Genomic DNA, 9,543 nt, shown 5'->3' on the forward strand with positions numbered 1-9,543 from the left:
CCTCCACTTCGAACTCTACCCCTCACGACACCCAGTCCTTGCCATCCAACCCTGTGTCACCTATTCCTGCGCCATCTGCTCCACTTCCACGCTCGAATACTGCGTCCCCGATGCTTGCACGACAGGCTTCCGCATCAGCTATGCCCGCTCGTTTCATTCCGTTGCCACCTTCCACGAATACATCGCCTGTGACGGCAATTCCTTTGAGACAAAGGGCATATGAGCAAGCTACGGACAACGAGATAGCATCGCCATCAAGGTCCTTGCCTCAGGCAGAATTTACTCAAATAACTGAAGCGCACACCGAACAAGCGAGCAGTGTAGCTGAGACTGACGAACGAGAGCCAACGTTTTCGTCTGAAGAGGGCCCGACGCCTTTCGGTCGCAGTGCTTCACATGGCCCAAACCAGTTCCAACAGAGCCGCGCATCTCCTGTGATCTCTGTTGCGTTTTCCTCACCTGCGCCTTCTGCCATGTTCACTCCGACACCTGCGTTCCCTCGTCCCCGTGCGCGTTTCCAGCTTCCACCAGCTCGGCCTCCAATCAGCACAACTCCACCAGACCCACTCAGCAGTTCTGAACAAGGCGGTACCCACGAAGACCAGGACGAGGCTACCTGGCGGGCGTGCGATCACCGCGAAGATCCTGCGACACCTAATGCTCACAAACGCTCCTTTCTCTTGTCCGTTATCAACTCGACTGCGCGCCCTCGCCTCAAGCACCCCACTCCTCACCCTCATCACGTCGGAAACGATGTCCCTGAGACGCCAGCGGCCGCATTGCCGGCTGCCTTCGCTGGTATCACACCAGGCCTCCACGCACATCTATCCATGCACTCACGTTTTTCCCACCCGTTAGCTCAAATCTGGACTGCACAAGCACAGTCAGACTCTGGTAGCGAAGAAGTACAGGCACAGTCTCCTGTCGGCTACGACGGCGGCCTCGACCGTGCGTCCTTCATCTCGACCGCGTCGTCGCAAGACTTGACGACACATGCCCGCGCGAACGCGTCCTTTGACCCCGTCATTGGGCTCGGTGAGCGCGGACATGGCGTCGGCCGCTTTAACGCAGGCAAGCTCAATAACTACTTGCACGGCTTAAATCGCAAACTCCAGGAGGAGAATGAGCAGCTTGTCGTGCAGCTACGAGCGTATGAGGAGAAACACGGTGCGTCCGACGCGACGGGCACCGAGGTCAGCCCTGGCTCCAGCGCGGCGTCGGCACGCCGAAGGCAGTCGGGTGGTGGACGCAGGATCAGCGCGGGTCCTCTCGGCCTTGGCGCTGTCGTAGAAGACGCCTGGGTTGAGGAGAAGGCGCAGATGGAGGAGCTCGTTGAGAAGATGGAAGAGGAGCTCGAGCGTATCGGGCACGAGAAGGCGGACACAGAGCGGGCGTTGGAGGAGGAGCGGGACGAGCGCATGCGGGACAAGGAGCGCTTCAAGCAGCGGATGACGGAGGTCGAGCAGGGTGTGCAGGAAATTGTCGAGGACCTTGACAAGAAGCTGCACGATGCGGAGCAACGCGCTGAGACTGCTGACAAGAATAAAGGACAGATGATCCGGGATGTCGAGAGGCGTCTGGCCGAGGTTATTGTAGAACGCGATGTGCTCGTGGAACGCGTCGAGCAGGCGGAGAACGCGCTCAAGAGCGGCAAGGATCTGGGCGCAGAGCTGAACGCGGCAAACGAGCGTGTTGCGAAGGTACTCGGCGACCTGAAGAACGCGAACCTCCTGATAAAGAGGCTCGAGGAAGAGGCTGGACGCGCGGATGAACGGATGGACGCCATGGAGAAAGAATTGGCGGAGGAGAAGAAGCTGGTCGTGGAGCTGGAGGAGGAGCTTCAAGTCAAGTCGGACGAGCTCTCGCAGACTTTACAGCGCCTCGAATCCTTGCAGGATGATGTCGATTCTGCGCGTCACGAAGTTCAGCAGCACAAGGCGTTTGCTGCGCAGCTCGAGGGAGATGCCAACGCTGCCGTTGAGCGTGTTGCCACCTTACAACAGCAACTCGCAGCAACTCGGGACAAGCTCGAGACAGTGACTGCCATTCTGGACCAGGAGCAGGAGAAGAGCAGCAAGTTCGAAGCCGAGGCGGAACGGACGGCCGAGCTCGCGCGCGAGCTCGAGGAAGCACTCGACGCCGCAGAGCACAAGATTCGGGACGACGAGGAGCAAATTAACGGCTTGAAGATCAAGGTATCCGGCCTCGAGCGTGAACTCGACCGGTCCCGTTCGCGAAACGAAGCGTCCAAGCTACAGGCTGTGCCTGATCCTGAGATGCAGGCCGAGATCGACGTGCTGGAAGCAGAACTCGATGGTGCCCACAAGGAGATTGCGCGGCTGAATATGCTCGTGAGCCAGTCACCCGCTCGCAAGGCGATGGAGCGCGCCAAAAACTCGCGAATCGAGATGCTCGAGCAAGAGCGCGACGATTTGCTCGAGCGGCTCAAAGCCATGAAAGTGAACTCGGCCAACGTCAGCGCATCGGGCAAGATGAGTGCGAACGGGATCTCGCCGTTCCACCGTGCCGTCTTGAACATGACCATGAAGAGCCCGAAGACACCGGGAGGGCCTTTGCGAGACGTATGTGATCTAGCAATTTGGTCATCGGGGCGCGTACTTATGTTGTATCGTGTAGCTTTCATGGCTCCAGACGACGGTTCATGATGCCACCGCTGCGCCGCTTGTCGCCGAGATCGAACGGCTACAGCAGGAGCTCGAGCGCGCGAACGAGGACATCGACGAGAAGATCGACAGGCTTGAGGACGCGGGCCTCGGCGTCGTGTCTTTGACCAAGCAGCTCGAAGATGCCCGAGAAAGGATACACGCATTGGAGGATGAGGTCGGTCGCCTCTCACGGCGCGAGGAGCGTCGCGTTCAAAGGCTCGAGAAGCTACGCTGCCAGAAGTGCCGCGTCAAGGTCGACACGCTGTCGTTGCAAATGCGCTCTGCAGACGAAAGGTGTGTGTTCGGTGACGATCGCCAGACGGTCGAGTTGCTGATAGCATACCTCAGCTCGTTGGTTGACCCAAGAGATATCGAAGAGGTATCTGAGCCGCCGACCCCACCGACGAAGACTAGCGAGAAGTTGCGCGCCGACCTGAAGGCGGTCACAGAGCAGTTGGCCAACATGAAGCAACAGTGGGACGGGGAGCGTCGCAAGCTCTTGGGCGAGAACGCTTCCCTGAAAGATACTACTAATCGCTTGAACCTCGAGGTCCGGCAGGCGAAGAGCGACATGAGGCGGCTTGCTGACACCGATCGTACGAAGGCTAGTACTCAGGGGGTAAGTTGAATATACCGAGGCCAGTCCCGATGCTGATTATCTTTGCCGGGTAGGAGCTTGAGCGCGCCAGGCAAATGGTAGAGGAGCTCGAGGGAGCTCTCAAAGTGGAACGCGCCCGGCTCCGCGCTCTCACCACTGAGCAGAGTCAGGCCGAGAGACAGAAGGAGGAGGTTGTCCTTCAGTTGTGCCGCACTGAATCGGTGAGGCCGTTCGCAGTCCATTGTGCGCACGCTGCTCACCCTTGTGCAGGACATGGCCGATATTCGCCAAGAACTCCAACGCATCAAGCAGGAGAATCAAGAATTGGAAGGCGAGCTCCGTGGTATGTCCTTAATCTTTCTAGTCCGTTTGACACGAGGCGCTTAAGAAGGTAATCAGCCAACTCGAATGTTGAGCAGAAGGCTCGTCTGCTGGAGAGCAAGGTGGCCGAGAATATTGAGACGATTGAACAGTTGCGCCGCGAACGTTCCTTGCTTGTGGCTGACCACAAGAAGCTACAAAAGCAGTTCGGACAAGCATCTGAGGTACGGCGACCTGCGCGTTCTCTGCAGGTTTTGTTAATTTCTACCCATTTCGCCGCAGAACGTCAACCAACTGCGCAAGAGTCACGCAACCTCGCAAACATCGCATGACAAGCGGAGGCACGCGCTCGACCTGCACCTGCTCGAGATCGAGGACCTTCGGCGCGCAATCTCGGCGCAGACTGGTGAGCTGCAGCGCGCTGAGGCGGAAACACAGCGGGCGGCGTCGGAACGAGGCGACCTGGCGCGCACGGTCGCCGCGCTCGAGACAGACCTCCGACGCGTGCGTCGTGACGCGGAAGCCTTTGGGCGCGACTTGCGCGAGCTTCGCGCCCAGAAGGACAAGCTCGAGGCTGAGCGGCGTGACGCGACTGCGCGGGCGGAGCGTGCCCAGAAACAGGCGCAGACGCAGATCCGGGTACTCAAGGAGGAGGTCCAGGAGCAACGCGAGCGGGCGCGTGCAGCACGCGACGAGTGGAAGCGGCATGTCTGTGCGGATGCGGTGTAAGTTCATCACGTTCATTTTGTCCTCGAGATACAAAGGCTGACTGGGAGATATAGCGACAACGAGCAGGTTGTCGCGCTGAAAGCACAGCACAAGAATGAGTGCAAGGGCTTGATCGTTCAGATCAAGTATCTCAAGGCCAAATGGACGCGAGAGTCGGGGCTGCGGTCTGACCTTGGCTACCAGAAGCAGTACCTCCTTGTGCTTCTGGCTCGGTGCGAACGCAAGTGAGTGGTTTTATACCGCAAGTGGTGCCGCGATTGACCGAACTATCTCCCAGCGAGCAAAAGATTCTAGCAGCAATTGCTAAAACTGGCTTCCCGGGAACGCTGCCTCACACCTCTGCCAAATCAACACGAAAGGGACGCAAGCTCAAGACCGTTGTACACTCTATCGTCTTTGCCCTAAGAGCGAAGTGAGGCGTCATCTTCTGCTGTCTTCGTATGTTAAAACCTAACTCGCAATTACAGACATGCGAGTGATGCATGGCGACTAGAATGCAGCGCAAAGCAGGCGATCGCCGCTGCGTTGCAGGACGTGCGTAAGGCACGGGAAGAGCGCGCCAAGGCTTCGGCTTAATTTATTCTGATATGTCTCTTTGTTATATGTTCTCTTGTATGTTCGGACATGTCTCTGGGTGTGGGACAGGCGTTACATTAGCATCCAGCATAAATGTATCATTAGAGCTTTCCAGAAATTGTTGAATACCTTCACAGCAGATTAACCGTGCGGGACAAGTACACGAACCCCGGCAAACCTCATGAGGATGGAGGTGATCCCTTTGTTGGCCGAATTATTTTGACGGTGCCCTTGGAGAAGAGGTACGATGCGCCGCTCCAGATTGTCGTTGCGCCTACTGTCCACCTAGGAGAATATTAGCAAGCGGTTCATGGACATGCTTACACGACGTACTGCAGTGCTTGCAAACCTATACCGAGATCGAACGGGAGCAGCGGACTGACCGTTGTCACGCCCATGAGAAGCAGCTGTAACGCAGTGTTGACCTACAATGCGCGGTTCAGTGAGCAAAGCCGATCGGCCGACTTTGAAGCGGCCGAACCTTGCTTATGCTTGTCGGATGGACTTCGGCAGAGGGTATTGAGAAGTCCCAGTACCGTGTCCAAGTTTTCTGCTCGTCGTAGGCGTCAGAGGTGGTGCGCATGTGTGCATGTATAGACTCACCGGAGGCGGTAGTGAAGTATACCGAATATAGAACGCAGAGAGGCTTAGCAGGACATCTCGACCGAGGATAATGACAGCGAGCGGTACTGAGAAGGGTAGTTGAAAGTGCTGAAAAACGAAAATATACGTGCCACAAACCTGGTATGAGGCTCTTCATCGCTAGTGTGACGGTCAGTGTCGTCATAAGTGTCTTATCCGCCGCAGGGTCGAGGATTGTCCCGAGGACGGATCGCATGTTGTATCGCCTTGCTATCCAGCCATCGACCTTTGGAAGCGCAAATAAAGTGAAATGTAATGCTCAGAACGCGATATTTCGCGGGGCGAGAGAGAAAGTGAAGAGGCAGACCAGATCAGTGAGGCCGGCGTACACGAGTAGTGCGGTCGCGGTCACGAAGTTGTCCTGGACGATGGCGTAGCCAAGCACAGGACAAGCAAGTATGCGCGAGATTGTGAGAAGGTTCGGAATGGTGTAAATGTCCTCGTGCAGTGTCTCGGTAACCTTCCCTAGTTTCTTGCCAGGCTCATTTCCGTTCTCGAGTCGCGGATGGTAAACAGAGAACGCTCGAACTACGGGTGAAGCAAATGCTGGAGGCCTCTGCAGACATGATACGCGAGTGGAAAATCTGAAGGCACCAGAGCGACGAAGACAGCGAGCAGATACAAGTGCAGGACGGAGACCGAGCATGGTGCAGGAGAGTGTTCAAAGCGCGAGCCGCCGAGGTAAGTAAGGTGTCTCAGACGGTGCAGACGCTCATGCTTGCACGCTTCGACCGCGACTACGACGTTCTACCGGCTGGCCTTCGCTCGAAATTCGCAACCCACGCTCCTTAAAGTTGTCAAGACTTGAAGCATAAAGCTTATGTCGTCGCCGTACTTCAATTCGCCGGCACGACCAGGAAGACCATTGTCAAGACCGTCATCGCGCAATTCGATGACCGGCCGCTCACAGAGCCCCATAGTAACCTACCAGGACGAGTCAGGTACGTGTCATCTGCCAATATTCTTCATTCTGTACAGGTCTCGATGGCGCATCGAGCTTTCGACTCTACGAGGCCCGCGTCTATGGCAGTTGCAAGAGCTCCACGAGGCGTCGCACTGCGACTACAATATAGCGAGTCTCCTCTTCTACTTGATTTCACGCAGAGAAAGGCAAGGCGATCTGTAGCAGATGGAGACAAGATGTATAGTTTCTTCGTGTCGTGGTCGTAATTCATGTTGGACAGACAGTGATCTCGTCACGGTGTGCGCGATTGGGCAAAGATGCATGCATGCCAGGGTCACCGTCTCCGCGATCTGTTGTTTTGACTATGACCTATTGCTATGTGTACTCATCATGCCCTCTACAGTTGCCATCCGAACGCAGATGTCGACACTTAAACATACAATCCGGCAGCAGCAAGCACAGCTACATAACCTCGAGAACAATCTATTACGCGGTCCGCGACCTCTCCCTCCCGGAATCCTAAACTCACCACCAATATCTCCAGATGAACTCGACAGCGACCCGTCCCCGTCCTTTGGGCGCTCGAATTCACACAATCCGTCTTCAGGCAGCTCAAGCCCGGGGATCAAGATGCAGCGTCGGTCGTCGTTTGAGATTCTATCAGGGCTCGCGGGGCCCGAAAGTAGCCTTCCGCTGCCGCGACCGAACGCGAATAACGTGCGCCCTAGCTCGTACATGGAGGAGAGTCCCCTGAGCATACGAGAAGGCATTCCCTTGACGTCGCCTAGTAAACGTGTGTCTAGCCCGACGCGTACGCTCAGTCGTACGTCCTGTCCTCCACACACACCCATCGCGCTAACTGTCGACATGTTGTGCCAGGAATCCCCGTCTCGTCTGTCGGTACGCAAGGTTGCCCGTTTCCGTTCGCTATGCCTAACACTATCCCGAAGGACACGCTCGCGCATTAGCAGAGGAAGATTCAGGATTAGGATCATCAATCTCGTCGCTACAACTCATATCACCAAGCCGTAGGTCGTCATTCGCTCCGGGGAATACCACGAAGGTTCTGGCGGACCTGCAGGCGGGCGTGCTGAATGCTAAGAACGCGCTGGAGAACACAAAAGCGCAATTACGGCTCAGTCAACGGCAGGTCAGCCAATTGACAAGACAATCTGAGGACCTGAAGGAGGTTCGTGAGCGCTTGCGACTAGAAAATGAGGGCTTGAATAATGTCGTGGCGCGAAAGGAACGATTGTTGCAAGAGGTGCGTCCCTGTCGCCGTGTGCTAGTATCTCACTGAGCGTGCGCAGGTCCTGGAACGGGCGCGGAAAGCCGAAGCCGAGGTACTTACACTGAAAGGTCAGCTCAAGACGGAGACAACGACGTCAAAGAAGAGTCTGCGCGAGATGGAAGCGGCACTGGCAGAGGCGCAAATGCGGTCACAGAAGTGCGAACGCGAATATGTCACGCTGCGGGACTCGCTGAAAGGGCTCGTGGAGTCTTTTAAGCAGGATCACGATGGCCTACGAGACGAGATGCGGAAGCGGGAGGAGAAGATGCGGCGCGAGGCCGAGGAGGTGCAGAAGAAGTACGTGAAGCTGATTGAGGAAGTGCGAAAGGAGCGTGAGGAGGAGGGGCGCGGAATGAAGGAAGTGGTGCGACTCAAGGATGACAGCTTACGAGTGACGAAGGAGATTGAGGAGGGTCTGAAGGAAGAGGTGGCGCGGCTCAGGGCAGAGGTCGATAGGTCAAATCGGGAGAGCGAGGGGGCGATTAAGACAGCAAAGTGCGTCTACAAGCTTCAGTTTACTTCCACGTGCTAATGTATCCGCACAGACATCTCGCGGAAGAGCTTGCGCATCTGCGTCGCCTCATGCGCACAGCCGGGTCCGCAGAAGCCGCACCCGAGGCGCCAGAATGAGCCCTTCGCCCTCTTCTCGAATATTACAGCAGATAATTCCCTACCATACGTATACGATACATTCCAATTTACCTTCATCCATCAATACCCACTCAATGCATTTTTTTGTTTACTTCACGTAGATTCTGTCCTGTTGTCACTGTCGCAAACTATAGTATATGTTATGTGGACGAAGCCTCAAGCTTCAGGTAAGAGCTTTCATGGCGGGTGTCGCGAGAAGCATGAGATGCATTGATAATGTTCGTAGACACCTCGTTGGTACGAATGCCAGGACTCTGTCAATGCGCAAACCTCTCACGGTAATACTAATATTTGGGGTTTTAGGGTACCAATAACGCTGGTCATGTCCACCGAAATCCCAGGCTCATATGTGCGTTCATACGACAGTGGACTCCTTGCAAGTTATTGACATGTATATTGCCAGACAGTTGATGTATGAACGTCGTTTTCTGATTTAATAAATGTCTCTCAAGTATATATACAGAGCTGGACTTGGCTGCCAGCAATCACCGACCATGTTGTCATCCCCTGGACCTGGACCTTGTCGCCGTAAGCGTGGTGGCAGAGCGTGGCACCGCGAGTACTTTGCCGACCACGTCCGTTACGAGTCGGGCGACCCATGTGCGATGGTACGCGCCGGACAGCGCAACGCCCGCGTCAAGGTCTGGTGCAAGCGGTGTCTCGAAGCCCGGGTGGAGGACGTCGTCCGCGTCGAGACGCAGCAGTATGAGCGAGGCGAGCTCGCAGCTGTTCGCGAGAGAGACCTCGTTGTCGCGGAATGTGCGTGTGTGTCTCCCTCATGTCGTCGGAAATTGTCGTACTCATGATGCTCTGGCAGTGTGGAACGCCACGGACGCGGGCTGGATACCCTGCGACACTTCACGTTGCCTCGTCCATCTCCGCGACTGCGAGCTCCAGCCGCCTAGCGTCCGAGAGCGTGCGCGCTCACAGAAGGAGGAACAGAACCAAGCACGCCGCGTGCCGGATAATGCATCGCCTCCGGATGTCCCCTCGCTTCCGGAGGCGAATGGTGTCGTCACGGAAAGGACTGCGTCGATGTCGGTCTCGCTTGCTTTGCCGCCCGTGGCCCTGCCGGTTGTCGTACACCCCGTGGTGCTCGTATACCCTACGGGTTATTTCAGTGCCTTGCAGATGCAGACGACTCCGGTTCAGTTGGCACCACAAT

General features: G+C 56.3%; 4 protein-coding genes across 4 annotated transcripts in view; 3 read left to right on the forward strand and 1 right to left on the reverse strand.

Annotated features, from left to right (window-relative positions):
* The window catches only part of PHACADRAFT_152721 (uncharacterized protein), a 7,057-nt gene extending 1,866 nt beyond the window's left edge, over nt 1-5,191 (forward strand). Inside the window, exons 3-11 of the mRNA XM_007400815.1 lie at nt 720-2,582; nt 2,638-2,960; nt 3,015-3,285; nt 3,535-3,607; nt 3,664-3,809; nt 3,868-4,310; nt 4,368-4,538; nt 4,592-4,726; nt 4,782-5,191. Of these exons, the coding sequence (XP_007400877.1) occupies nt 720-2,582; nt 2,638-2,960; nt 3,015-3,285; nt 3,535-3,607; nt 3,664-3,809; nt 3,868-4,310; nt 4,368-4,538; nt 4,592-4,726; nt 4,782-4,890 (3,534 nt within the window). The 3' untranslated portion in view covers nt 4,891-5,191. The remainder of the gene's footprint in view (nt 1-719; nt 2,583-2,637; nt 2,961-3,014; nt 3,286-3,534; nt 3,608-3,663; nt 3,810-3,867; nt 4,311-4,367; nt 4,539-4,591; nt 4,727-4,781) is intronic.
* Nucleotides 5,192-5,625: 434 nt separating this feature from the next.
* On the reverse strand, nt 5,626-6,189 carry PHACADRAFT_263977 (uncharacterized protein). Its single transcript, XM_007400816.1, has one exon. The coding sequence runs from the start codon at nt 6,176-6,178 to the stop codon at nt 5,792-5,794; it is 387 nt and encodes a 128-aa protein (XP_007400878.1). The 5' UTR covers nt 6,179-6,189; the 3' UTR covers nt 5,626-5,791.
* Nucleotides 6,190-6,805: 616 nt separating this feature from the next.
* PHACADRAFT_213510 (uncharacterized protein) lies at nt 6,806-8,575 on the forward strand. The gene is made up of 5 exons (XM_007400817.1): nt 6,806-7,259; nt 7,316-7,336; nt 7,387-7,700; nt 7,747-8,222; nt 8,273-8,575. The coding sequence occupies exons 1-5, from the start codon at nt 6,827-6,829 to the stop codon at nt 8,355-8,357; spliced, it is 1,329 nt and encodes a 442-aa protein (XP_007400879.1). The 5' UTR covers nt 6,806-6,826; the 3' UTR covers nt 8,358-8,575.
* Nucleotides 8,576-8,835: 260 nt separating this feature from the next.
* PHACADRAFT_213511 (uncharacterized protein) lies at nt 8,836-9,524 on the forward strand (the record flags this gene model as incomplete). Its single annotated transcript, XM_007400818.1, has 2 exons — nt 8,836-9,137; nt 9,196-9,524. Coding segments are annotated over exons 1-2 (594 nt in total), but the record flags the coding sequence as incomplete, so codon positions are not given.
* Nucleotides 9,525-9,543: the final 19 nt, after the last annotated feature.

This window comes from Phanerochaete carnosa, assembly GCF_000300595.1.
Source record: "Phanerochaete carnosa HHB-10118-sp unplaced genomic scaffold PHACAscaffold_11, whole genome shotgun sequence".
NCBI lineage: Eukaryota > Fungi > Basidiomycota > Agaricomycetes > Polyporales > Phanerochaetaceae > Phanerochaete > Phanerochaete carnosa.

What these genes read in the sequence shown, in the direction of transcription:
- PHACADRAFT_263977 (XM_007400816.1), bottom strand. Translation starts at nt 6,178, where the DNA reads ATGCTCGGTCTCCGTCCTGCACTTGTATCTGCTCGCTGTCTTCGTCGC.
- PHACADRAFT_213510 (XM_007400817.1), top strand. Translation starts at nt 6,827, where the DNA reads ATGCCCTCTACAGTTGCCATCCGAACGCAGATGTCGACACTTAAACAT. An exon ending in CCCGACGCGTACGCTCAGTC is followed by an intron (nt 7,260 to 7,315) that starts GTACGTCCTGTC and finishes ATGTTGTGCCAG; the next exon opens with GAATCCCCGTCTCGTCTGTC. An exon ending in AGGAACGATTGTTGCAAGAG is followed by an intron (nt 7,701 to 7,746) that starts GTGCGTCCCTGT and finishes GAGCGTGCGCAG; the next exon opens with GTCCTGGAACGGGCGCGGAA.